At 47.7% G+C, this 27,425-nt stretch overlaps 1 protein-coding gene across 1 annotated transcript in view; it reads right to left on the bottom strand.

The window, feature by feature from the left end:
• Positions 1–27,425, bottom strand: part of B3GNTL1 (UDP-GlcNAc:betaGal beta-1,3-N-acetylglucosaminyltransferase like 1) — a 1,877,148-nt gene that overhangs the window by 1,398,410 nt on the left and 451,313 nt on the right. The window contains exon 6 of the mRNA XM_069200350.1: positions 7,215–7,310. Within this exon, the coding sequence (XP_069056451.1) occupies positions 7,215–7,310 (96 nt within the window). The remainder of the gene's footprint in view (positions 1–7,214; positions 7,311–27,425) is intronic.

Raw genomic sequence — 27,425 nt, 5'->3', positions numbered from 1 at the left:
CACAGCAAGGGTGTGGAGTTCTTAATGGCTTCTTCTGCCTGCAATTTGGCAGACAAAAGCTCCTATTTAAGACTAGAGAATGATGGGTTGATTTAAAAGGGAAAGAAGGATGGAAGGGTGAAAGGAAGGAGGGGTGGATGGGTGAAAGGAGGGGTGGATGGGTGAAAGGATGGGTGGATGGGCAAAAGAGTGGGTGGGTGAAAGGTTGTGTAGGTGGGTGAAAGGGTGGATGGATGAAAGGGTGGATGGGCAAAATGATGAGTGGATGGAGGAAACGAGATGTGAAAAGATGAATGAGTGAAAACATGCACGGGTGGGTGAAAAAATGTGCGGGTGGGGTGAATGAGTGAAAGACAGGTGGGTGAAAGGTAAAGCGGGTGGATAGTTCTATGGATGGATGGAAGGGTGAAAGAATTAATGATAGATGAAAAAGATGATTGGATGACAGAACGTGAAGGTGAAACAGTGGATATTAAAGTGGTTAGGAGAGTGTAGAGATGAATGGATAAATGCTCGGATGGAGAAACAAGGGAGCTTTTCTGGGAAGGGCATGGCTGTAGGAGGTTGGCTTGGCTTATAATGGGTACCTTGTGGTACTTACACCTTGTGCCAGGTCCAGTTATCCCTTATTAGTAGAATAGAGGTGTTCTAGCAGCTTAGGCTGATAAAGGTAGCTATAGCAGAGCAGCTTAGGCTGAACTAGGAGACATGCAAAGCTCCTACTATACCACTTATATCATATAGCACTATATCGCAAGAAAACACAATACTCAGAGTTACTAAAAATAAAGGTACTTTATTTTAGTGACAATAAGCCAAACGTATCTCAGAGGATACACTCCCTTAGAAGGTAAGTAATATACACAAATTATATGCACACAAACCAAAAATAGGTAACAGTTAGAAAAGTAGTGTAAACAATGTAGAATCACAATAGAATGCAATAGGGAGAAATAGGCCTGGGGCAACACAAACTATATACTCCAAAAGTGGAATGCAAACCACGAATGGACCCCAGGCCTAGTGTAGTGTGTAGAGGGTCGCTGGGAGTGTAAGAAAACACTAAGGATGTCCAAGATACCCCACCCCAAGACCCTGAAAAGTAGGAGTAAATTTACCCTAGTACCCCAGAAAGACAGTAAAGTCAAGATAGGGGATTCTGCCAGGAAAACAACTGACTGCAAAGCACTGAAGACGGATTCCTGGACCTGAGGACCTGTAAAGGAAGGGGACCAAGTCCAAGAGTCGCACAAGTGTCCAGGGGGGGCAGGAGCCCACTAAACCCCGGATGAAGGTGCAAAAGGGCTGCCTCCGGGTGGAAGAAGCCGAAGATTTTGCATCAACAGAAGAAGCCAGGAACTTCTCCTTTGGTCAGAAGATGTCCCACGTCGTGCTGGAGGATGCAGAGTTGTTTCCAAGCAGAAAGACCGCAAGCAAGCCTTGCTAGCTGCAAGAGTCGCTGTTGAGGATTTTGGGTGCTGCTGGGGCCCAAGAAGGACCAGTAGGTCGCCCCTTGGAGGAGGAGACAGAGGGGGCACTCAGCAACACAGAGGGCCCCTGCAGAAGCAGGCAGCACCCGCAGAAGCACCTGAACAGGCACTTAGAAGATCTGAGGACGACGGTCGACTCAGAGTCACAAAGGAGGGTCCCACGACGTCGGAGTCCAACTCAGTGAGTTGGGCAATGCAGGACGGAGTGCTGGGGACCTGGGCTAGGCTGTGCACGAAGGAAGTCTTGCAAAAGTGCACAGAAGCCCGAGCAGCTGCAGTTCACGCAGTACACAGGATTACTGTCTGGCGTGGGGAGGCAAGGACTTACTTCCACCAAATTTGGACAGAAGGGCCACTGGACTGTGAAAGACAACTGGACCCAGCTCCTGTGTTCCAGGGACCAAGCTTGTCAGGATGAGAGGGGACCCAGAGGACTGGTGATGCAGAAGTTTGGTGCCTGCGTTGGCAGGGGGAAGATTCCGTCGACCCACGGGAGATTTCTTCTTGGCTTTCAGTGCAGGGTGAAGGCAGACAGCCCTCAGTGCATGCACCACCAGGAAACACTCAAGAAAGCCGGCAGGATGAGGCGCTACAATGTTGCTGGTAGTCTTCTTGCTAATTTGTTGCGGTTATGCAGGCGTCCTGGATCAGTCAGTGGTCGATCCTTGGCAGAAGTCGAACAGGGAAGTGCAGAGGAACTCTGGTGAGCTCTTGTATTTGTTATCTGGTGAGATGCCCACAGGAGATACCCTAAATAGCCTACAGAGGAGGATTGGTTACTGACAAAAGGTAAGCACCTATCAAGAGGGGTCTCTGACGTCACCTGCTGGCACTTGCCACTCAAGGCTGTCCATTGTGCCCTCACACCTCTGCATCCAAGATGGCAGAGGTCTGGGACACACTGGAGGAGCTCTGCGCACCTCCCTGTGGGAGGTGCTGGTCAGGGGAGTGGTCACTCTCCTTTCTTTTGTCCAGTTTCGCGCCAGAGCAGGCCTGGGGGGATCTCTGAACCGGTGTAGACTGGCTTATGCAGAGAGGGCACCATCTGTGCCCTTCAAAGCATTTCCAGAGGCCAGGAGAGGCTACTCCTCCCAGGCCCTTCACACCTATTTTCAAAGGGAGAGGGTGTAACACCCTCTCTCAGAGGAAATCCTTTGTTCTACCTTCCTGGGACCAGGCTGCCCAGGCCCCAGGGGAGCAAAAACCTGCCTGAGGGGTTGGCAGCAGCAGTAGCTGCAGTGGAGACCCCGTAAAGTTAGTTTGGCAATACCCGGGCTCTGTGCTGGAGACCCGGGGATGCATGGATTTGTTCCCGAAAAACCAGAATGGTATTGTGTTGACAATTCCGTGATCCTAGACATGTTACATGGCCATGTTCGGAGTTACCGTGGTGAAGCTACATATAGGTATTGACCTATATGTACTGCACACGTGTAATGGTGTCCCCGCACTCACAAAGTCCAGGGAATTTGCCCTGAACAATGTGGGGGCGCCTTGGCTAGTGTCAGGGTGTCCACACACTAAGTAACTTTGCACCTAACCTTCACCAAGTGAGGCTTAGACATATAGGTGACTTATAAGTTACTTAAGTGCAGTGTAAAATGGCTGTGAAATTACGTGGACGTTATGTCACTCAGGCTGCAGTGGCAGTCCTGTGAAAGAATTGTCTGTGCTCCCTACAGGTGGCAAAAGAAATGCTGCAGCCCATTAGGATCTCCTGGAACCCCAATACCCTGGGTACCTAGGTACCATATACAAGGGAATTATAAGGGTGTTCCAATGTGCCAATGAGAATTGGTAAAATTAGTCACTAGCTTGAAGTGACAATTTTAAAAACAGAGAGAGCATAAACACTGGGGTTCTGGTTAGCAGAGCCTCAGTGATACAGTTAGGCACCACACAGGGAACACATATAGGCCACAAACGTATGAGCACTGGGGTCCTGGCTAGCAGGATCACAGTGAAACATATCAAACATACTAACAACATAGGGTCTTCACTATGAGCACTGGGCCCTGACATAAAAACACCCTGTAAAAACACCCTGACATATACTCACAAACAGGCCAAAAGTGGGGGTAACAAGGCTAGAGAGAGGCTACCTTCCTACAATGGCTCACCTGCTTTGCCTGCTTGGTGCCATCAAAGCTTTGGTTCAAATTGGGGGATATTTTAATTTTCTGGGTATTCCTTTGATATACAGCAAAGCAGGACTTATATATAGCTGGAGGAGGGCCAGACTGCACCCTTTTCTCCAAACTCATCAATAAAAAAATGTTTCAATTTCAACTAGAAGATAAGGACATGCTAGGAGAAAAATACTGATGGTATTTAATTAAGTCACTTTGCCGACTCATACATATGCTTGAACAAAATAAAAAGTATGATATATGTTTATTGCTAATGAGGTTTCTACTGCTGCGAACTAAGAATAGGAGGGCATTCATTTTGCTTGAACTGCACCTAGGGCAAATGATTATTGCTATTTTTATGCTGACAGTTCACTCCACATTATTCTTAATAGGGTAACATTATATGTCACATTCAAGACAAACACTACAGCAATACAACTGAGCTGGTATCTTTTATCATTGTCCTCAATATATAATTTAACTAAATTACATCTATTACACAAACACACTGAAAACTAAATCATTACTGATTTACGAACAAACCCAAGGTGCCAAACACAGCCATGGAATGTGTAGAAATATTTAGAAGCGGTTTCTGAAATGTAGGACAACTACTGTTTACCTTGGTGCTGACGCATTTGCTGGCTCCAATACTAAATGATTTACTTCACTTGGGAAGTTTCTAACATTGTCCTAGTTCAGCTATTGTACTCTCTTACATGCAAGATACTTCATAATCCCTTACTTTAACAGTTATTCCACAAATGTCTCTACAACTGCAGTATAGATGACTGACCTGGAGTTCCCAAATGCCTCAAAGTACCCATCTGAGAGGACATCTGCTCTCTTTCTGACATCAAGCATGAATTGCTTTCTGGATAATGTTTTTTCCTTTCAGAAACCCACAGTTTTATCATTATGCTTTAACATAAAGTTTTGTTTCCTGGTGCACAACCAAAATAGGTAAAAAAATATTTCAAACATAATTAATATAACATCATGATAATGATAATGCGAGTAGAATTTTATCAGGTCCAGCTATTTTTAGGACCCAGTCCCCACTTATGGCAAGTTGATAAAGAACAGGTGTTCTGTTCAGCCAGAAAGTGAAAGAGGACTAAAGATGCCTTTAAATCTTGTTCTTATCTTATCACATTTGCTTTGTGTTCAGAGACAGAGGTCAAAAGTCAGTTTGTCTTCTAACAATTAATTTTCCCTCTGACTGCAGAGTTCCAAGATTTTGTATGGTGAACTGTCACACCTGCTGTACAAGGAGTGTGAAATGAAAGGCTTTAGGGGGTCTGATTCTTCCTAACACACAACATTTAAATAACTAAGTCAACTGTAAAAACATTTCAAAACATATTTCAGTAGTTGTGAAAGCCATTTTTGTAATACTCCTGTGTGATGGAAAACATATTTTAAGAGGAAGAAAACAAATCAGAACACCTTACTTGGTGTTGTGCAAAGGATAATAGGTTTTCTGAAACTCCACTTTCACAGATTATTGTTAAAACACTATGTGGGTTTATCAGTACAGCTGCAAGTTAGAGGGAAGGTTTTTGGACATTTCTTGGAAATTTACTGTCTCTAAATGACAGTGTGCTACCACATGATGATTTAGTAATGTATTTATTTAAAGTGAGTGTTTAAGCAAACTGAGAAACACGCCTGTCCTGATGGCAATGCTATTAGTAAACTAAGAGGCAAGTCATAGATCATGTGTCCCGTACATGTATTCTAGATTTTTATTATACATGGAACAAACATTTAGTCTATTTAATCAAACAAAAGGGTTTTTTTGTACAGCAGAAATGCTGGGCTCACATATTTTTAGGTGCACACGTATGTGAGAATGAAGGAAAAAGGTGACTGTAAGCTAAAATATTTGCCTAGGATCACGCAATTTGAGACCAGTTTACAGGTCAAGAACATTACAGTTAGGGCAAGTAGATTATTCAAGTTACTCGACCTGCAGGTCTAGTAGCATTTTTATGATATTTTATGGCCTGGAGTGGTCTTTTAATCAAATTATCATCAGTACTACCATCACTTCAAACCTGGACCGAAAACTTGTTGTACAGCTACATGATTTTTGTTGGTCTCCCGTTTGAAAATTATTGTGGAGAAACCCATCCCCTTCGCTATGACCTACAATGTGAATTTTATGGGTTATCAGTTGCACTAAAGTATGTCGGACTACCTGTGATTCAGGTATGAACTGAATGAATGCTTATCATTAAGATGCTTGATTAGGAATTGTGATCTGCATCTTGTTTTCTTAAAAGGACCATAACCAACTGGCAAGCCAGAGGATGAAATTACAAAAAGGACTTTATTAAACAGCCATTGACCTACTCACATTGCTTAATGAACCACTGGCCTACTCATGCAAAGCATAAGTCAGAACCAAGCTCATTACTCATAAGCACCAACTCTGTAAAGTATGAAATCAAAGTACGGACAAAACTAAATCATAGACAAACTGCAAAGGGCCCAAGAAAATACACTATGGATCCCATAGCAAAGCATGTATAGATTGTTTTAAAAACGTCAACAGACCTAAAAGTAAATATTAAGAGTAACACAGTTTAGTGAATTTATGAAGGCCAGCAATGAACACTTTATCTGGTGCCAATAGTTATACTGTCATTTTACATTAGTTTGTAATAGTTGAGAGCCAAATAGATCCATGGGTATAATGCCTGTCTTCGAGTACAAGGCATAATCTACAAAAACAAACTGGTGATTTTTCTAAGGAGGGTTCTTCATTTTATTGGTTTTTATGGCACCAGCTTTACTGCACCACAAAAGCAAACATTATTGAGGATAAACAATCCATAATACAGAGTTTACTTTTTTTTCCCAAGTACACAGGGCTTTCCTATCATACAACTGCCAGGCATATTCGTTTTTAAGTTAGTATTGTTAATCAATACATATATGTCAATATATTTTCATTGGAGTATATTTCTTCTACTATCGATATTTTCAGGTACTTAATGAGCACTGACAAGTAACTGAATTTCAGGGAAGGGCTTTCAATTCTTCACCTGAATACTAAATAATCTCACGTTCACACAGAACTTCTGCTTTATTTTAATTCTGTTGAAAAAAGGTTCACATTTTAAAATAAATTACATGAGAATTTGGAAGATTATACATTGTGCACAATTTAAACTAAAAAAAGAGATAACTCCTTCTGAAAGTAAACATGTACAGCCTCCTACAGAGCAAATGGTCAAAGCATCACTGTGAGAAAAGAGCCTCAAACCTCAAATGCAGAACACTAATATGTGGTCATATTAGGAAGAACTTGAGCACAACTAGGATAATGAACATATGATAAACTGCATTAGTAACTCATGCTTAAACCAAACTGCCTGCATGATTTACATGAGGTTGGCTACAGCAGTAACTTGGAGTTGGTATCACATAGCTAACAAGAAACAGTATTTTAAAATACATTGAGACAAAAATACATGGAAACATCTACACTAATGCCACTGAACTACAACAAACAAGCATAACTATTTTCAGAATGCAATGCAGGTCTTGTTGACTATGGCTGTAATATGAAAATAAGTATTACCTGTGTGGACAGTTGCTCAGGACTGAGACCATTTATCCATCTTGTGTAGCGCTCTGTAGAGCCAGCAGGTACCCTAATGATTTGGCAGCCGATAATCTAAAATTATAAAAAATAAGGTAAGTGGAGTGCTGTTGACTGCTCTACCCATACATAATTATGCTATTAGCAGCTTCCAGTCCTGGACATAATTATCTCTATAGAGACAGCACAAACCTCTGAAACTAAGAAAGATGTATTCACATGTTGTATTATTTAAGGTGATTTTATTTTTTTGTGTCGAACCAACATTATATTTTGTAAATGCAATGCAACTTAACATAAATTGTGCTAATTTTCTAAAAATGACTACCTCAGCCTCTCAACCGAAAATCTAGTATCTTTAATAGTACCAGTTATCTATAAATCCTTATTAAAAAGAAGCAAATGTACTGAGGAGTAGAGAAGGAGGGAAAGAGAACCCTGAAAGTACTAATTCCTTTTGTAGCTTCTTACTATTATGCCATATCTTATACGTCCAAAAAACTCACCCCTTACATTATGAAATTTCACTAGATTGTTTTCAGGTCTCAAATGTAAGTTCTCTCTCGAAGCTAGAGTGGATAGCGCTTGAAACCAAAAAAAACAAGTTCGTTCTTCCAATTAGACAAAATTACTTTTCTCAACTATCACTTTCCTTCTGCTTTATGCTCCTTTAATTGAAGTAGGCTAATTTTCTTGGGTAAGATCGCAAAAGATAACAGCAGTACAACCCCAGGGCAACTAGACAACACGAGTTGCAGATCACAGTGTTTGGGTGCTAAACAGCCAGCCATCATTATAATCATGTAGAATAACCTATCCTTCACTAAAGACTAATATGAATGCGTGATCCTCTGCTGTGTCCACTTAAGATTCTTTTCCAGCACAGGCTCGTTTACACCAGCTCAGCATAGCAGCCATATTCTAGAATCAATTTTCATGACAATCTCTGCCCCCCAGTCGGAATACAAGACAAGTCTGAGCTTGATGATCTGATGCCATTCTAGAAAAGTCTATCTAAACACAATAAGCAATTACATTGTTTTATTTACTTAACTCGATTTGTTCTAAATTCTGTTAAGTCTACTTACAAGTCACTATAATGTACATGGCATAAAGTACCACATGCCACGTACTGCAAAGGAGTCATAAAGGAGACGTGTGGCCATGCAACCATACAGAGGAATGAGGCAGAAGGCCTTGTTTCCGTTTTAAAGGCCTGGTTTATATATTGGTGGATGGGTTACTCCGTCACAACGGCGACGGGTATCTCTTCCACTGAAATCTAAATCCTATAGGAAATAATGGGATTTGGATTTTGGTGGACGGGATATCTGTCACCGTTGTGATGGAGTAACCCATTTGCCAATATCTAAATCAGGCTTTAAGTAATTGAACTCCACTGCAACGTGCAATATTCCTTTATAGAATTGAGGTGTTGTATTTTAATCCTTCTGATGCATTCTCAGATTTGCCATACCCTATTTTAAATCCTTCCTATCTTACTAATTTTTTCGAAAGAGATGCTATAGTTGTAGATATGCGGAAAGAACACATATGACATATGGTATATGGGTTGCAAAATTTGTTTTATACAGATTAATGCCAATGACTTTTAAAGCAGTTGTGTTGGGAATATGTGGCAACATGCAGATTGATGAAAGAAAAGGCTCAAAGAAAATAGTTCAAATGCTAGTTTTCCCTTTCACAGTAGAAATGTGATTGTGATTTGACCATGCAATGTATCTTTTACGCTATCTGCGGGCTTTGGAAGCAGACACTGTGATGTCAGATGTTAATTACAGTCGAGTTGCTATGTTTTTTCCCTTTTTACAGGTGAACAGTGATGCCACAACTCGTCTCAGATAAGAAAATTAGAAACAGGTTTTTATAAAGTTATCACAGGCTTCCATTCTGTATTCTGACTACAAAAATTACACCTTAAAACTTTCAACGTGTAGTAATTGTATTGCAGCTGAAGTGAAAAACAAGACTGGCTAAAGACTTTACTCAACAAAAAATGTTTTTCTTTTTTTTGCATGCTGTCTACATAAAAGCATCATCTTAGTCATATATAATTAATCTGTATTTTCTGAGTTTCTACAGCTAATAAAAACGTAAAAAACATGTTTGTATTCTGTTCGCAGCATATTATATATCTTCAACAAAGTGAAATTCTATAAGCATGTTATCATGTGTTGTGTTATCCGACTTGTTCTGATGGCAATCCGCCTTCACTTCCTAAAGCGTGCCCCTGTCCGTACCAATGAGGATGCACCAGACGAACGAGTTACTTACCTTCGGTAACGACTTTTCTGGTGGATACATTAGCTACCTGTGGATTCCTCACCTCATGAATACTCCCATGGCGCCAGCATTCTACGGAAATCTTCTTACTAGTCTCTGCACGTCGACGAGGACGTCACTGTCTCGCACGCGACGCCGTCTGACGTCATACAGGCAATAAGAGGTCCTCGACGACGTGCGGACGTCAGTACCAATCATTTTTTACGTGCATGAGAACAACCAGGCAATGCAATGAAAGAACAAAGCAACATCCATTATAATGTAAAAATACACCACATTGTATGAATAACTGTAAATCTTTTTATGTACATATATATATATATATATATATAAAACTCTCTCTTTTAAAATATATACACACACCAAGTATATACATAAAGATATATAGACATATACCTACATATATATAAATATATTATATATATACATCTATTGCACCCTCAAAGACCAAGAGGAGCACACTCAAGGATTACTTGGCAAGACCATAAAGGCAACGGGGAGGCGGGTGGGACCGTGAGGAATCCACAGGTAGCTAATGTATCCACCAGAAAAGTCGTTACCGAAGGTAAGTAACTCGTTCTTCTGATGGATACAACTACCTGTGGATTCCTCACCTCATGAATAGAGTCCCAAAGCAGTACCACGCCCGGCGGTGGGTGCCTAAATGGTCAAACCAAGAAATCCTGCAGCACTGACCGTGCAAAATGGCCGTCCCTTCTAACCTCAGAATCTAAACAGTAATGTTTTGCAAAAGTGTGAAGGGACGACCAAGTTGCGGCCTTGCAGATGTCGACCACAGGAACACCTCTGGCTAAGGCCGAAGTGGCCGACTTAGCTCTGGTGGAATGAGCTCTAATGCCCTCAGGAGGATCCTTCTTTGCCAAAGAGTAACATATTTTAATGCAAAGAACAACCCACCTGGATAGTGTTCTCTTGTGGACTGCCTTTCCTCTCCTCTTGCCCACGTATCCAATAAACAGCTGATCCTCCAGCCTGAAATCCTTTGTTCTATCGATAAAGAAGCTCAACGCTCTCTTTGGGTCCAGACGGTGCAGTCTTTCTTCCTCTTTGGAAGGATGAGGCGGAGGATAGAACGTGGACAAAGTAATTGCCTGAGCCAAATGGAAGGGTGAAACAACCTTCGGGAGGAAAGCAGCCTTGGTCCTCAACACCACCTTATCCCCATAAAAAGTTGTATAAGGGGGTTTTACTGATAAGGCCTGCAACTCACTCACTCTCCTTGCTGATGTTATAGCTATCAGGAAGACTGTTTTTAAAACCAAATACCTCAAGGGGCAAGAATGCATAGGTTCAAAAGGGGACCCCATAAGGAAAGTCAGGACTAAGGACAAATCCCATTGCGGCATAACGAATGGCTTTGGAGGATATTGATTTAGAAGACCTTTCAAGAATCTGATAACAATAGGGGATTTAAATAAAGATGGTTGGTCTGGAAGACATATGAAGGCTGACAAGGCCGATAAATAACCTTTAATGGTAGCCACTGCACAGCCTTTCTGCGCCAGAGATAGAGCAAAAGACAAAACGTCCGATAGATGAGCATGTAAAGGATCAATCTGCCTCTCTCCACACCACGCAACAAATTTAGACCACCTATTAGCGTAGATAGATTTAGTGGAGTGTCGCCTGGCCGCTAATATAACATCCACTACCTCAGGCGGGAGAGAGAAGGAACTCAGGTTGCCCCGTTCAATCTCCAGGCATGTAGGTGCAGACTCTGGAGGTTGGGGTGTAGAACCTGCCCCTGCGACTGTGAGAGGAGGTCTGCCCTGAAAGGGAGACGGAGCGGCGGGCACGTTGAGAGTTGGAGAAGGTCGGAGTACCACACCCTCCTTGGCCAATCCGGAGCTATTAAGATTACTAGAGCCCGGTCTTGGCGAATCTTCCTCAATACTCGAGGAATCAAGGGTATGGGAGGAAACGCGTAAAGCAACTGGCCGCACCAGGTCATTTGAAACGCGTCCCCCAACGCTTCCTGCATCGGATACTGAAGGCTGCAGAACAACGGACAATGCGCGTTCTCTCGAGTGGCGAACAGATCTACCCGAGGAAACCCCCACTTGTGGAAGATTAAACGGACTTGATCTGGATGGAGACGCCACTCGTGGTCTGCCGAGAAGTGGCGACTGAGACTGTCCGCACGCACGTTCAAGACTCCGGCCAGATGGTTTGCTATCAAGCAAATCCGATGGTCCTTTGCCCAGGACCATAGTCGAAGAGCTTCTCTGCAGAGAAGGTACGACCCCACTCCTCCCTGCTTGTTTATGTACCACATCGTGGTAGTATTGTCCGTTAGGACCTGTACCGACTGACCACGAAGGGAAGGGAGGAAGGCCTTGAGAGCCAGACGTACAGCCCGTAACTCTAACAGATTGATGTGAAAAATCTGTTCCTCTGGAGACCAAAGACCTTTGATCTCCAGATCCCCCAGATGAGCTCCCCACCCTAGAGTGGAAGCATCCGTTATGACTGTGGCCACTGGTGGCGACTGCTGGAACGGCTTTCCTTGTGAAAGATTGTTGCTTGCAATCCACCACTTCAAATCCACAGCAGCATCTCTGGAGATCTTGACAGTACCCTCTAGATCCCCTCTGTGTTGAGACCACTGCCTTCGGAGGCACCACTGAAGAGCCCTCATGTGCCAGCGAGCATGCATGACCAACAGAATGCAGGAGGCAAAAAGACCGAGCAGACGAAGGACCTTGAGGACTGGAACTACCGCTCCATTTCGAAACATTGGAACCAAATCCTGAATATCTTGAATCCGCTGAGGCGGAGGAAAGGCCCGACCCAATGTTGTATCCAGTACTGCCCCTATGAACAGGAGGCGCTGAGAGGGCTCCAGGTGAGATTTGGGCTCGTTCACCGAAAAGCCCAGGTCGAACAACAACTGGGTTGTTGACTGCAGATGACGCAACACAAGCTCCGGGGACTTGGCTTTGATCAACCAATCGTCCAAGTAAGGGAATACTGCTATCCCCTTCCTTCTGAGCTCTGCCGCAACCACCGACATCACCTTCGTGAAGACTCGAGGTGCTGAAGTAAGACCAAACGGAAGGACCGCAAACTGGTAGTGTTGCGATCCCACCACAAACCGGAGATACTTCCTGTGTGACTTGAGTATCGGGATATGAAAGTAAGCATCCTGCAAGTCGACAGACACCATCCAGTCTTCCATGTTCAACGCCAAAAGCACCTGTGCTAGGGTCAGCATCTTGAACTTTTCCTGCTTGAGGAACCAATTCAAGATCCTCAGGTCCAGAATTGGTCTCAAACGACCATCCTTCTTGGGAATCAGGAAATACCTTGAGTAAACTCCTTGACCCCTTTCCTGCTCCGGGACCAACTCCACCGCGCCCTTTAAAAGGAGGACTTCTACCTCCTGTTCTAGCAACAGGAGGTGTTCTTGTGAACAATACGAAGGGCGGGGCGGGATGAGGGGCGGAAACTCCCGAAAGGGAAGGGTGTAGCCTTTTCCCACAACACTGAGAACCCAAGTGTCCGACGTAACAGTCTCCCATTTGGTGAGAAAATGCTGTAATCTTCCCCCTACAGGAGAGGAGTGAGTGGGAAATGGTGGAAGCCTAAGGCTGCTTCCCCTGCTGCACCCCGCCAGAGGATGAGGAAGAGGCAGAGTGCTGCTGAGAGGCTCCCCTGGTGCGGACCCTACCCCTTCCCCTAAAAGATCTATAGGGGTGGGAAGAGGCAGGTTGCTGATATCTTCCCCGAAAGGAAGAGGAGGAAGAGCCACGCCCAAATCCACGAAACCTCCTGAAGAATCTGGAAGAGGCCGTGGAAGAAGGAGCTTGGAGTCCCAACGACTTAGCCGTGGCCCTGCTCTCCTTAAAACGTTCCAAGGCCGAATCAGCCTTAGCCCCAAACAGTTTGTCCCCATCAAACGGGAGATCCAACAATGTGGACTGTACATCTGCCGAAAAGCCCGAGTTACGGAGCCAGGCCTGTCTCCTTTCCACCACAGTTGTGCCCATTGCTCTGGCTACCGAGTCGGTGGTATCCAGTCCCGTCTGGATAATTTGGGTCGCAGCAGCCTGGGCATCAGAGACAAGATCCAAAAGACCCTGGGGAAGCTCTGTAAACGAAGAGGAGATGTCATCCATCAGAGCATGAATATACCTCCCCAGGATACAGGTCGCATTAGTGGCCTTTAACGCCAGACTGCAGGACGAAAAAATCTTCTTCGACTGCGCCTCTAGCTTTTTTGAGTCTCTGTCCCCAGGCACCGTCGGGAAAGAACCAGGCGCTGACTTGGACGAACAGGAGGCCTGCACTACCAAGCTCTCCGGCGTAGGGTGCCTAGATAGGAAACCAGGATCAGTTGGAGCCGTCCGATACCTCCTGGCCACGGCTCTGTGAACTGCTGGGGAAGATGCCGGCCTCTTCCACACCTCTAAAACCGGATCCAGCAGAGCGTCATTAAAAGGTAACAGAGGCTCCGCCGCGGCTGAGGCCGGATGCAACACCTCCGTCAAAAGGTTTTGTTTTGCCTCCACCACCGGCAAAGGCAGGTCCAAAAAACTAGCTGCCTTCCGTACCACTGTATGAAAGGAAGCAGCTTCCTCAGTATATTCCCCCGGGGACGAAAGGTCCCACTCAGGGGAAGTGTCCAGCCCACTGGCCGACTCCAGTCCACGCAGCCCATCACCCGAGTCCTCTAGCTCTCCTTCCTCTAGGGCTCGTTGGTACTCCTGCTCTTCTAGTACCCGGAGAGCACGTCTCCTCGAATGAAGTCGTTGTTCAATACGCGGAGTCGACAATGCCTCCGCCGAAGTCGAAGATCGGCGCCGATCTTCAGAAGCCACCGACGCCGCGTCCGGCGCCACATGTAACTTCGGCGCCGACGAAAGAGCAGCTGAAGCAGATGGACCCACCGGAGTCACAGGCCGAAATCCCGACGTCGACGGGATGGAAATCCCCGGGGCCAATCCTTCTGAAGCCACCGGAGCGGCCACCGGCGCCGACACTGGCGCCGAGCCCACGTTCCCAAACGGGAGAAAGGGCATAAAGGGTGCCGGCCGAAGAGGCGCAGGATCACCCAAAGAAAAGGCCAAAGGCCCAGCCGGAGCACCCCCTGGAGCCATCTGTTGGAAGATGGCATACATCGCATTCAAGAATGCGGAACTATCGGCTCCAGGGGTGGGAAAAGCCGGATACTGGGGTGCCTGTCTCGGAGGCGACCCCGACTCCGGCCTCGGCGTCTGCGCCGGAGAAAACACTTGAGGCTCCAATACCTCAATCACCGACGCCTGTCCAGGCGAAGTTGGTGACGCCGGAGAGGGCAACGGCGTCGAAGGATGCGGCGTCACCGTGGGGCTGACCTCCCATGTCTTTCGGCGCCGATCCGGAGACCTGGAACGAGCCTCCCTTGAATGACGCCGAGATTCTCTACGGCGCCGGGAGTCTCGATGACGCCGATGTTTTGGAGAAGACTTCTTGTGATGCTTCTCCTTTGACTTGGCCATAAACAGCTTCGCCTCACGTTCTTTAAGGGCCTTCGGATTCATGTGCTGACATGAATCACAAGTCGAGACGTCGTGGTCGGAGCTCAAACACCAAAGGCAATCGGAATGAGGATCCGTCACCGACATCTTGCCTCCACACTCACGACAAGGCTTAAATCCAGACTTTCTCTGCGACATTATTTCCACGGAGAAAGAGTACGCAGCAAGATATACACTGTAACCGCAAGAGTAACAGTTGCTCCCTCGAAGATAACCGTTTCGAATGCACGGAAAAAAGGGAACTGACGTCCGCACGTCGTCGAGGACCTCTTATTGCCTGTATGACGTCAGACGGCGTCGCGTGCGAGACAGTGACGTCCTCGTCGACGTGCAGAGACTAGTAAGAAGATTTCCGTAGAATGCTGGCGCCATGGGAGTATTCATGAGGTGAGGAATCCACAGGTAGTTGTATCCATCAGAAAGGATTAAACACTGGAGGGGGAGGGGAATGGAAGAGTGAGGGACAGAATCAGTGTGCTCAACTCTCTATGGTCACGGTGCAGGCATGTACGGAGAAAAATAACAATAAAAGAAAAATACGAATGTGGGATTACTGCATTCACAGTTAAACACTAAATATAGTTTTCTACCTTTGCATAAAACAAAAAAAAAGTCTACAGAATGCATTCACAACTTAATTTTCCGAAACCCATCAGTAGCACAACATTAGACTAAATAAACAAAACGCAGTCCTGGTGTCAGAATCAATAAATATATCAAATACTTGATGCAAAGCTAATGCATCGCAGGTTATCAGACAAAAGTAACTACACATGAGAAGCAGATTTTGACAAGGTTGTGTGCCAGGGCCCCTTTTCTGGCTTAAATGTTGCTCATCTGTCATCCTTAGTAGTATAGCCTTATTTCTAATGCAGCTAAAGTAATTATTTGTTAAGGGTCCATGTCATATAATAACAGAGTTTGTTGATTACTTATGCAAGCACAGGGCTTGAACAACAAGTTACTTACCTTCGTTTACACCTTATCTGGCAGAGACTATATCTAGCTGTGGATCTCTAACGTTAAAATTCTCCCCAGGCGTCAGACTGGATCTGGAAGATTTTCGTGAGCAGTACTCCTGCATGCGATAGGTGGCGTTGATCGACTCCACGTGTGTCGTCGGCATCATCCGCACTGGAAATGACATTGCGGTTCTTATATAGGCACCTCCCAGTTGCACTGTCACTTTCTCTTCACGACTTTCCATGCCAGGAGCACAGAGCCATGAAGAACACTGACTAACAATGTGTCAAAACAAAGGCACTGAAGGAAAGCCCCTGCCCTAGAAATCAGTTTGCAGAGCGGGGAGGATGGTGGAGTTGGTAAGGAATCTGCATCTAGATATAGGCTCTACCAGCTAAGGCGTTAGCGAACATAAGTAACTTGTTCACCTCATGAAGTCTTCTAGCTGCAGATTCCTTACCTTTGAATAGATACCCAAGCAATACCACCTCCCGAGTTGGGTCTTCAAACCAATTTTAAATGAGAAAGTCCTGCAGGATCGAACGGGCAAAGTGCCCGTCCCTATGGACCTGAATGTCCAGGCAGTAGTGTTTGGTAAATGTATGCAGGGATGCTCATGTTGCTGCCTGACAGATGTTCAAGACCGGAACACCGTATGCTAACGCAGTGGTCACAGCTTTAGCTCAGGTAGAATGAACAGGAAAACCTATGGGGGGTGCTTTTTGGCCAGTGCGTAGCAGACCTTAATGCAGAATGGAGATGTTCCGCTTCTGCATTGCCCGACCTTTCTTCACACCGACATACCCTACAAAAAGTTGGTCATCCACTCTGAACTCGTTTGTATGATCAAGGTAGAACGCAAACGCTCTTTTTGGGTCCAGGCGGTGGAATCTCACCTCTTGCTTAGAAGGATGTGGGGGGTGGCGTGTAAAAAGTAGGCAAATTATGGGCTTGCCTACACGAAAATGTATGACACTAAATTTGGCACAAAAAAGGTTCTAGTGAGAAGTACCACTTTGTCAGGATAGACAGAAAAGTAGGGTGGTTTAGATGATCAGGCCTGCAGATCGCTCACTCTGCAGGCAGAAGTAATTGCTACCAGTAAGGCTGTTTTCAATGTGAGAAGCCTGAGAGGACAATTGTGAAGGGGCTTGAAGGCAGCGCACATCAAAAAAGTCAGACCTAAATTCAGATCCCATTGGGGCATAACGAATGGGGAAGGAGGTAAGAGATCAGTAAGACCTTTTAGGAACCTATGTACAATAGGAGACTTAAATAAGGAAGGTTGATCAGGCAACCGCAGTAAAACAGAAATAACAGAAAAAAGCCCTTAGGAGTGCCCAAAGCACAGCCCTGCTGGGCAAGGGAAAGAATGAATAATAGGACCTCAGAAAGAGGGGCATAAAGGGGGTCAACAGTCTTGTCTGTGCACCATGCCACAAGTTTCTTTCAACAACAGTAGTATAACGTTTTGCTGGCGGGACGCCTGGCAGCCAAGATTACGTTATAGACTTTGGGAGGAAGGTCAAAAGCTGTCAACTGCCGCCGCTCCATTTCCATGCAAGAAGGCGGAGAGTGGACAGGTTCGGGTGAAGAAACCTCCCCTGCTGCTGCAACAGAAGTTCCTCCCAAAGGGGCATTCTGATCAGAGGATCGATGGACATGCTCAGCAGCTCGGGATACCAGACTCTCCGTGCCCACTCCAGAGCCACAAGAACCACTTGGGCCCAATCTCTCCTGCTCTTCTTGAGAACTCTGGGCAGGAGTGGTATGGGCGTTAATGGGTACAGGAGGCCTGACTTCCACTCTAGACAAAAAGTGTCTCAGACCGATTGCTGCCTTTGAAAATCCAACTTACAAAACTGCTGACACTGCACATTCTCGGTGAAGGCAAACGATCTAACCAAGGCTCTCCCAAATGCTGAAAAAGATCTTGCTCCACCTACTTATGGAGAAACCATTCGTGATCCGCTGGGCATTTTCGGCTGAGTTTGTCCGCTCTGACATTCAGAGAGCCCCCCAGATCTTGAAACATCAGGGATATGCTCTGCTGTTCCAGCCACGTCCAGAGGCGCAAAGCCTCCTTACAAAAGATCCACAACCCCTTTGCCCTGCTTGTTGCAGTACCACATGGCGGTGGTGTTGTCTGTGAACACCTGCACCATCTTTCCCTTGATAGAGGGAAGAAAGGCTTTCAAAGTCAGTGTGATTGCACGGAGCTCCATCATGTTGCTGTGGAGTCCCGCTTCCAACGAAGACCAGATTCTTCTGATCTCCAATTCTTCCAAATGGCAGCCCCATCCCAGGAGGGACGCTAGTGTTAGATTTGGTTGGGGAAATTAGAGAAATCTGCCCCTAGCCCAATCGCGGTTTGTTAACCAACACTGCAGATCTTGTGCTGTTACATCCAAGATCTGGCCCAGGTCGGAGAGATTCCCCTGATGCTGCACCCAGTGCAGAGCCCGCATATGCCATCTGTAATGTGTCACCAGCAGGATGCAGGAGGCCATGAGGTCCAACAGTCTCTGAGTCTTTCTCTCCAAAATCTAGGATAGAGGCTGAAACACTGGTATCATACTTTAAATATCCTGGACTCGCCGGTAAGAAGGATGACCCGAAACTGCACTGTGTCCAGAACGGCTCCTATGAAAGGGAGTCTCTGAGACGGAGCCAGTTGTGACTTTGGCACATTTATGGTGAACCCCAGTGAATGCCAGAGGTTTGCCGTAGTCTGGAGGTGGTAGACGACAACCTGGGGCAAGCTCGCCTTCAACAGCCAGTCATCGAGATAAGGGAAGACTGATACCCCTGATCTCTGCAGATGAGCTGCAACCACCGCCATCACCTTGGTGAACATCCGAGGGGCACTGGTAAGTCCAAAGGGAGCACAGTGAGTTGAAAGTTCTCATGGCTTATCGTAAACCGCAAGTAACGTCTATGGGCAGGCAGGAAGGGGGTTTGAAAATAAGCATCTTGCAAGTCCAACGCTGCCATCCAGTATCCTGGGTCCAGGGCAGACAAGACCTAAGTGAACATCAGCACTTAGAATTTCTCCTTCCTGAGGAAGAGACTGAGGGCTTGTAGGTCTAGGATAGGGTGTAAGCTCTTGTCTTTTTTGGGCACCAGAAAGTAGCAGGAATAGCAACCACAGCCTACGTCTGGCACTCGAGCCCTCTCTATGGTTCCTTGGCCAAGAGAATATCAACTTCCTTGTGGAAAAGGAGCAAATGATCCTCCGTCATCAAGTCGTAAGATGGTAGCATGGGTGGAGGGGTAGTCTCAAAGGAGAGGGAGTAGCCCCTTCGGACTATCGGCAAAACCCACCTGTCTGAAGTAATGGATTGCAAGTGTGGCAGGTGATGGTAAATCCTGCCGCCAGCTGGCCCATGGTGGAGGGGAGACAGATTAGGAGGGTTTTGAGGGTGCTGCAGGGGGAGGGGAGTGACCAGACCGCTGGCCACCTGATCCACGAGGTTAGGGTGTCCCGCGGCCTCAGCCACGCAGAGGCTGGGCAGCATGCATGGCACAGTGGCTGGCCAGGATTTGGCATGGTTGGTAACCCCTTCTGTAGCCCGCAAAGGGGCGCAAGGCAGATTGAGGGGGATGAGGGGATGAGGGACCACTCTATGACCCAAGGACCTGGCTGTAGCTCAAGAATCCTTGAAGTGCCCACGCACCAAGTCTGCCTGGTCTCTGAAGAGACGGATGCAATCGAAGGGCATGTCCTTCAAAAAAGCCTGGACATCCCCTGAAAAAACAGATATCTTCAACCCAGCATGGCGCCTCAGGGCCACTGTCATGGAAACCGTTCTACCTAGTGAGTCAGTTGTGTCAAGTCCGCAACTAATTGTGAACTTTGCTGCATCTCTCCACTGGCAACATTGAGAGAGTACAGTCCGGGCCTCCATCGGGACCTGGCTGTGCAACCATAACCTAAAGCTTGTGGGAATAAAGGCACAAAAGGCATGCAGTGACCGCAATGCAAGACTAGTGGAGGAAAACATTTTTTTCCCAAACAAATGCTACTTTTTGGATTCCCTATCTGGTGGAGCAGTAGCGTACGCGCCTTGGGTCCCAGGTGCATGGTGATGACAGCGGGCAATCATTCTGTTCACAGGATCCCTTGTGCTGGGTTTGGACGAGGTACCCAGTAGGACATCAGTGAGGGCATCATTGAACGAGAGCAGGGGTTCTGAGGAAGCAGCACCTCTGTCAAGAGATTAGTCTTCATGGCCGCCAACAGTGGTTGACAGACCAGGACCTCAGCTGCCCTCTTCACCACCATTTCATAAGCTCCCTCGTCCGTAGCCGTGGTAGACTGAGATAGCATGCCAGTATCTAGAGATGTGTCCAGTCTGCTGGCTTCACCCAAGCCCTCACGCCAATCCATTTCACTTTTAAAGGGTCCAGTGACCCCTCCCATTCTTCCCCGAGGTCTAGCTCAGAGAAATGGGGCTCAGGAACTGAGCAAGAAAGCAAAGCTCCTGCAGGAGCCAGAGTCAGCATCAGGCGTCACCCATCTGGCTTCGTCTCAGAGTCTGGGATTACAATGGAGACGGTGCCAGCGGTGCGGGTACATCAGCATCGGAACCAGTGTCAGGGAAGATCGAGGTGGTACAACCAGCACCGGTCGGGATCCATGACTGGATCCATGGGAGCCCCTCGGCACAGAGCTACCGGTGCGGAAGGGGGCCCCCTTCAACTCCTCAGGGCCCAAAGTTGCTCCAGCAGGGTCAGACTGTCCAAAAATTAGAGGCATTGCCTCACAGAACTCTTTAATTGGGGCACGGGTCACTCACGCTCACGGAGGAGGCGCGGAGTGGGCTCAAGCACAGGTTCCGTAGAATGAGGCCTAGAATGATGATTCTGCCTCGTCGCATCGGCCGGCAGACAATGAGAAGTCAGAGAGCGCTTTGACTTTTTACTTTTCTTCTTATGCCTAGACTTACCGGATTGCCCTGAGACTTAGAGTGTGATGACTTTGGACTCTGCAACCAGTCCCGGGACCTTCCTCTTGACCGAGACCTCAATGTGTGTGGAGTCACATGTCAGGGCGCTATCAGCTTTTGGGACCACTCCCTCAAAGCCTTTACATGCATGGCCCGACACTCAGAGCACAACTTCGAGTCGTGGATTCGCTCTAAACACCACAAACACACGAGGTGCGGATGTGTCACAGAAATCGCCCAATAACAGTATCCACGGGGCTTGAAATCCTCGACACACCAGGATAAAATTCTCGAAAAAGAATTTGACAAAAGTCGAAAAAAGACCAGTCAAAAACAACTGAGGGGTAACTAGCTCTCTTTTGATCAGAGCTCGCTGGTGGGGAAAGAAAAGAACTGATGTTGGCATGACTGGGTGGAACCTATGTAGGAACCATGATGTAATTTCCAGCGCAGAATGTAAGCGGAGCTGATCAATGCTACCTACCAGTGCTCAGCGATACTGCTCACAAAAATCTTCCAGATCCTGTCTGACGCCTAGGGAGAATTCAAAGGTAAAGAATCTGGAAGGGAGGTGTTTTGTTTGCACATTTAAAGAAGGGTGGAGATATTGTGTTTTTTTTAAAGCAATAAAAACATACTCTGTGTAATGGACTACTGAAAGAGTGAGTCACTTGACTTAAAAAAACAGAAAGAACTAGGGCCCTCATTATGCACACAGCGGTCCGTACAACGCCGCCAGCAGAGGAGCAGTCCGGACCGCCAAATAATGAACCAAACTAAACACAGGCACCCAGAAAACCACCCGCCACCAGTAGAGGAGTGCCGACGATGACGGCAGGGTCCGCCCACAGGCCGACGGAAAAGCCCAACCCGCCCATCAAATTATGAACCACTAGTCTGCCGCCAGTTCCAGGACGGGAACCACCGCCACGCAAAGCCAGGCGGAAATTAAGCATATCCAATGAAACACTCACCAGAGGCCCACACAACGTGCCGAAGCAGACATAGATAGAGAGCTTCAGATCATGCCAGCCTTGCTCCTTGCCAGATACCTCCACGACCAAGACCGCCGACGAAGACAACGACGTAAGTACCCCAACCTTCGAAACAAGGGAGGAAAGGGCACAGTTACATACCCACCCACTCCACCCATCCTGCAACATCCCCACAACCCTTCACACCAGCACAAGTCATACACCCCACAGCAAGAGGTACTTACCAGACACAAGGCAAATCCAACTTGCCCATAGTACATACAAATGCCCCACACCCACAAACAATGAAACAAAAGACCAGGGTTCCACAGTGTGCCGCCAAAACACAGGCCACACTGAAATATTTTATTAAAGCTCACAGAGCCAACTACTTCAAACAGGGCCATTGGCCAGTCCGTAGCGCTACAAGTGCCATGGGCCACAACGGACCCAACCTGACTCCCAAAAGTGCAGGGTACTCCACCTAATGGGGCAACCAAGGGGCATCCAGGCACCTCACGGAACAGGGGCAGAGGGTGGTGGGGGTCGTGATCTGCGACGGGGATGGGGCTTGGACTTGCATTTGGAAGGTGGAGGGGGTGTGGGTTTGTCCTTTGAAGGTTGGGGGGGATGTTTTGAGCGGGTGGAGCCAGATGGACTTGGCTCTGCATGGGCCTTTTTTTCCTCTGGGGAAGGGGCACAGGAATGTGAAGGGCGGACAGGGGTGGGCTGTGAAGTTGAAGGAGTGGAAAGGGCAAGGAGGTGTGCACGCTTAGGGACAAGACAGGGTGGACCAGTGGGATAGAAGAGGTCAGCACGGGAGAGGAAGTGTTTCTTCGGAGCAACTGGGTTGGTCCTGGATGAGGGCGTGGGAGTGGAGGCAAAGGCAGTGGATGTATGTGGTGTAGGGGTGCGTGTAGTGGGTGCAGGTGACTGGACAGTATGCTGTGGTGGATGTGTGATGGGTGTGTGTCTTGGTGCGTTTGTGTGTTTTTTGAGGAAGGGGGTGCACACAGTGGGAGAAGACAGGCAGCTAGTGTGGATGTATGTTGTGTGGGTGTCTGCAATTCTGGTGAGTGTGCTGCATGTGTCAACTACAGTAGTTGTGGTGAATGCAGGTGTGGTGTATGGGGTGCATGTATGGATGTCTGCTGTTGTGGTGAGTGCAGTAAGAGGAGCAGCAACAGTGACTGAAGGTGCAGTGCATGAGGGTGTGGATGTAGAGGGGACAGACAGGGAGGCGGAAGAGGTGGGCACATTGGAGGAAGTGGATGTTGTGTGCATGTGTCTGTTGGCTGCGTGAATGCTTGTGGTGGGAGGTGTGGTGCTTGTGTTTAGAAGTGTGCTTCTTGTGTGTTGATGTGCTTGACTGCGTGTCAGATTGTGTGCTTTGGACGTGTGAAGGGAGTGGGGTGCTGGAAGGGGTAGAGGAGGTTGGAGGGCGGATGGAATGGCCAGGGAAACGGGCTGCCGTCCAAGAGGAGGCCAGAGCCTGAAAAGATCTCTGTAGGGCAGACACGGCACCGTGAATGCCATTCAGATAGGCATTTGTCTGCTGCACCTCTGATGCTAGGCCCTGGATGGCTTTGACAATGGTTGTCTGCCCTACAGAGATGGTTCTCAGGAGGTCAATAGCCTCCTCTGTGAGGGCAGCAGGGCTGACTGGGGCAGGGGAGGAGGTGCCTGGGGCGAAGGAGACGCCCACCTTTCTGGGTGAGCGGGTACAGGCAACTCAGTGGTTAGCAGAAGGAAGGGCGGTGATGGAATGTGGGGGTGGCGGAAGATGTCACTGTAGTGGTGTGGCCACTAGGGTCAGCTATAGCCGGGGAGCCTCCATCGGAGGTGGTCTCGGAGTCACTACCTCCAGTGGTTGTTGCCTCCCCCGTGGTACTCCCCTCGCACTCCCACCCACTGGTCCCCTTGGCATCAGATGTCTCTGCCTCCGAGGATCCGTGGGCCAATGCTTCCCCACTTGCCGGTGCCTCAGCTTCCTCGGCAGATGTTGCTGCCGTACAAAACCAACACAAGAGAACAAGGATGGGGAGACAAAACAGGAGAGACACTTTAAATAGCTGAATGGAGGTACATAGTGGCCATACATACACCCACCCAGAAGACATACCCAACAGGCAGCACCATTCACTATGCCCATGGCCATGCCCCTGACTACTGACCAGAACACTGCTCTACACCCATTCCCTGAACTACCTAAGGAGGCGATGTGTGGTAGACCTGACAAAGACACCCCTGGGGGACCATCATGTACATGGACACCAGTCAGAGTCCTTGCCTCTGAGCAGCATGAACCCTAATGCACACACAGACATCCTTCCAGACTGAAGTTTGTGACATGAGTACTCACCCCCTTGTGACTGCTGTGCAGCCTTCAAGCGCCCATCCAGGTTTGGGTACGCCACTGCCAGGATGCGTTGAATGATGGGGGTCAGGGCCGATGGGCACTCCTTTCACGTTGGGAGGACTTCCCTAGCTGGGTCTCACAGATCTTACGTGCCCAGCACCGCAGGTCCTCCCACCTCTTTCTGCAGTGGGTGTTCCGCTGGTTGTAGATCCCCAGGGGCCGCACCTCCTTGGCGATGGCATGCCCAAGTGGCCTCTTCTGGTGGGCGCTGACCTAAAAGGGTGACACAGGTATGGAACACCGAGGTCAGGCACTTGCAAGATAGGTACAGCTGGCTATTCGTCCGCTATGGGACGGACAGTACTTTCAGACTTACAGGCCATACGCACGCAGCATGCCATGCACCACGGACCATGCAGGCTCAGAGGTGCACACATATGTCCATTCAACACCATCCATTACACCCAAACAGTGCACCCCAAACCCAGACTCACCTATACCTCTGACCGTCCTTAGAGTTTTGCGTACAGGGGCAGGACCCCGTCCACTAGCCTCTCAAGTTCCTCCTGGGTGAAGGCCGGGCCCTTTCCCCTGCAACACGAACCACATCCATGACCAGAGGCAAGCCACAGCAGTACACACAGTGGAGTACCTGTCTGCACAAGATCAGGGAGTCAAGTGAAGTATAGATGGCAAATTTACGAACATACCGTGGCGGTGTGCATCGTCACTGCCGGCGGCGATCATGATATGCCAGGATTCCCCATTGGCATCCATGTTAACCAATGACGGTGCGAACGGCGGTAAACACCGCCTTACACTGTGACGTCAACCGCTAGCAGTATGAGGTCACTTCCACAACGAAAGGCCTGGATTACAGTGGGCAGACATTTTGACAGTAACTACATATCTATAAATAAAATTGTGCACAATGCAGGCCCTACTAGCCACATAAAGCACCTATGCATGTGACCATTACGTAATATACCACACACGAAAAACACTGTTCCCTCAATGAGGTGTAGATGTACATCTGTCAAGAAACTGTTAATGTTGAGTCACTACAATGAAAGTGAGAGTCAGTGAAAAGGTGTACAGAAACAGAAAGAACTTTCACTCCATGAACATCCAATTGGTATGTACTGCAGACCAGTACATCTCACATGTGAATGCCATGTTCCCAGGTTCAGTCCATGATTCCTTTGTGCTGAGGAACAGTAGTGTGCCACAGAGGATGGAACAACTCCAAGAGGACAGAGGGTGGATCATAGGTAAGTGTTTCTGTCACTAACTGACACACAGCAGACAGCCAGGCTGCATAAGGGGCTTAACAATGACTACTCTGTATTGCACCTTTTTCTAGGTGATTCTGGCTATCCAAACTTGCGTTGACTTCTGACACCAGTGAGGAATCCTAGGACGGATGCAGAGAGGAATTACAATGAGGACCATGGAGGTACTTGGAGGATGATAGAGCGCACAATAGGTCTCCTGAAGGCTAGATTTTGTTGTCCACATATCTCTGGGGGTTCCCTGGCCTATGGGCCCGAAAAGGTGTGTAGAATAGTGGTGGCCTGCTGCATGCTGCACAACGTGGCAGTGAGACATTCTAGCCCCCTCTTGGAGGTGGAGGGTGCTGTATGTCCTGACCAGCTACCTCAGAGGAGGGGGGTGAGGTGGGGGGTGAGGTGGGGGGTGGGTGGGGGGGGGAGAGAGATGGTGATGATGAGGAAGGGGGAGATGTCAATTCCAGGACCCAACTGATACAACTCTACTTCCAGTAACGGTGTGGGACTTTGGGCTGACATTGGGGTTTGTGACACATTCTGTCAGTTTGCTTAGTCATATTGGGGGGGGGGGTTGATAATGATATGTGAAACATGGTCCAGTTCTGCATGGTACAAATTGATATTTTCTGCATTTACTTAGGGCCCACATTTAGGCACAGAGGACTCCTTTCATGCAACAATTTGATAATAAAGTGGTTATCAGTCAGTTGCATCCATACTTCACTTTGTTCACATTTTAACACAGGGGACAGTGTTACAGGTGTGATATGTGTTTTATTGGTTTCAGGGAGTGAATAGTGCTATTTACAGTGATGTCAAGTCGTAAGGGGTGGGTGTCCTCAAGGCCAACATGGTGGCAGCCTTGTTGGTAGTATTGATGGGTCCATCATTTCTTACATTAGTTCATATTGTCTCTTAGCAATGTGTGGTGGCTGATTGAGTGGAATGGTTGCAGTGCAGATTGTTGGTGAGTTACTTCTTGAAAAGGACCTTGTTCTTTGCTGGGGTCCCAGTGCCATATCTTGGCCAGAGGGTCCGTTTGGGCACCTGCTGTTGATCTTGAGGTGATGACATGGTAGGCACTTGGGTTTCCTGTGAGGGTAGTTCCTGGGATGTTTCTGCTGATGGTGTAATTTCTTGGTGGGTGTCCGGTGCTGCAGTGGGGGCCTCCTGTCCTGTGTGGGTCTCAGACTGGGTTTGTACCAGCTGCAGCAGTGCTCCTCCTATGCTGGCCATTGTGGTGTTGTGCTGTTTCCACTGCTCCATGGCCTGTTGGTGGTGTTCTTGCTGCATCCTCTGACTGTGCTCCAGGGTGGACACTATCTGTGCCATACTGTCATGAGTATGCTGGTAGGCCCCCAATACCTCAGATATCACGTCCTGGGATGCTGTATCCATCCTGTGGTCTCGCCCCTGGCCCACGGAGACCCTGCACTTGCCCTAGCCCCCTGTGTCCCCTTCACAGGTCTGGCAGTACCACTTGTACTGGGGCCTTTGCTTTCTTGCATGTTGGGAGTGGGAGACTGTGGCCTTGTGGTGTGACATGACATTAGGCATTACTTTTGATATTCAGTTTAGCTGCCTATTGGCTTTGACATGACATTACATTTGATATTTAGGTTAGCTGCCTATTGGCTTTAACGTAGGGTTAGACATTGCAGTTGAGACATTACAGATGTCTGTGTTTTTCCAAGCTGTGTTTTTCCACAAGATGGACCAAGCTGTTTTCTTCACACCAGACCTTAGCTGATAAGAGCACGTAGATTTTGTGTTTATCTCGCAATCCAGTCTGGGAGCGAATCTGCTCAGGAG

This window comes from Pleurodeles waltl, chromosome 7 (genome assembly GCF_031143425.1).
Source record: "Pleurodeles waltl isolate 20211129_DDA chromosome 7, aPleWal1.hap1.20221129, whole genome shotgun sequence".
NCBI classification, from domain to species: Eukaryota; Metazoa; Chordata; class Amphibia; order Caudata; family Salamandridae; genus Pleurodeles; species Pleurodeles waltl.
The sequence above is the reverse complement of the archived record's forward strand: the minus strand, read 5'-3'. Positions and strand labels throughout refer to the sequence as shown.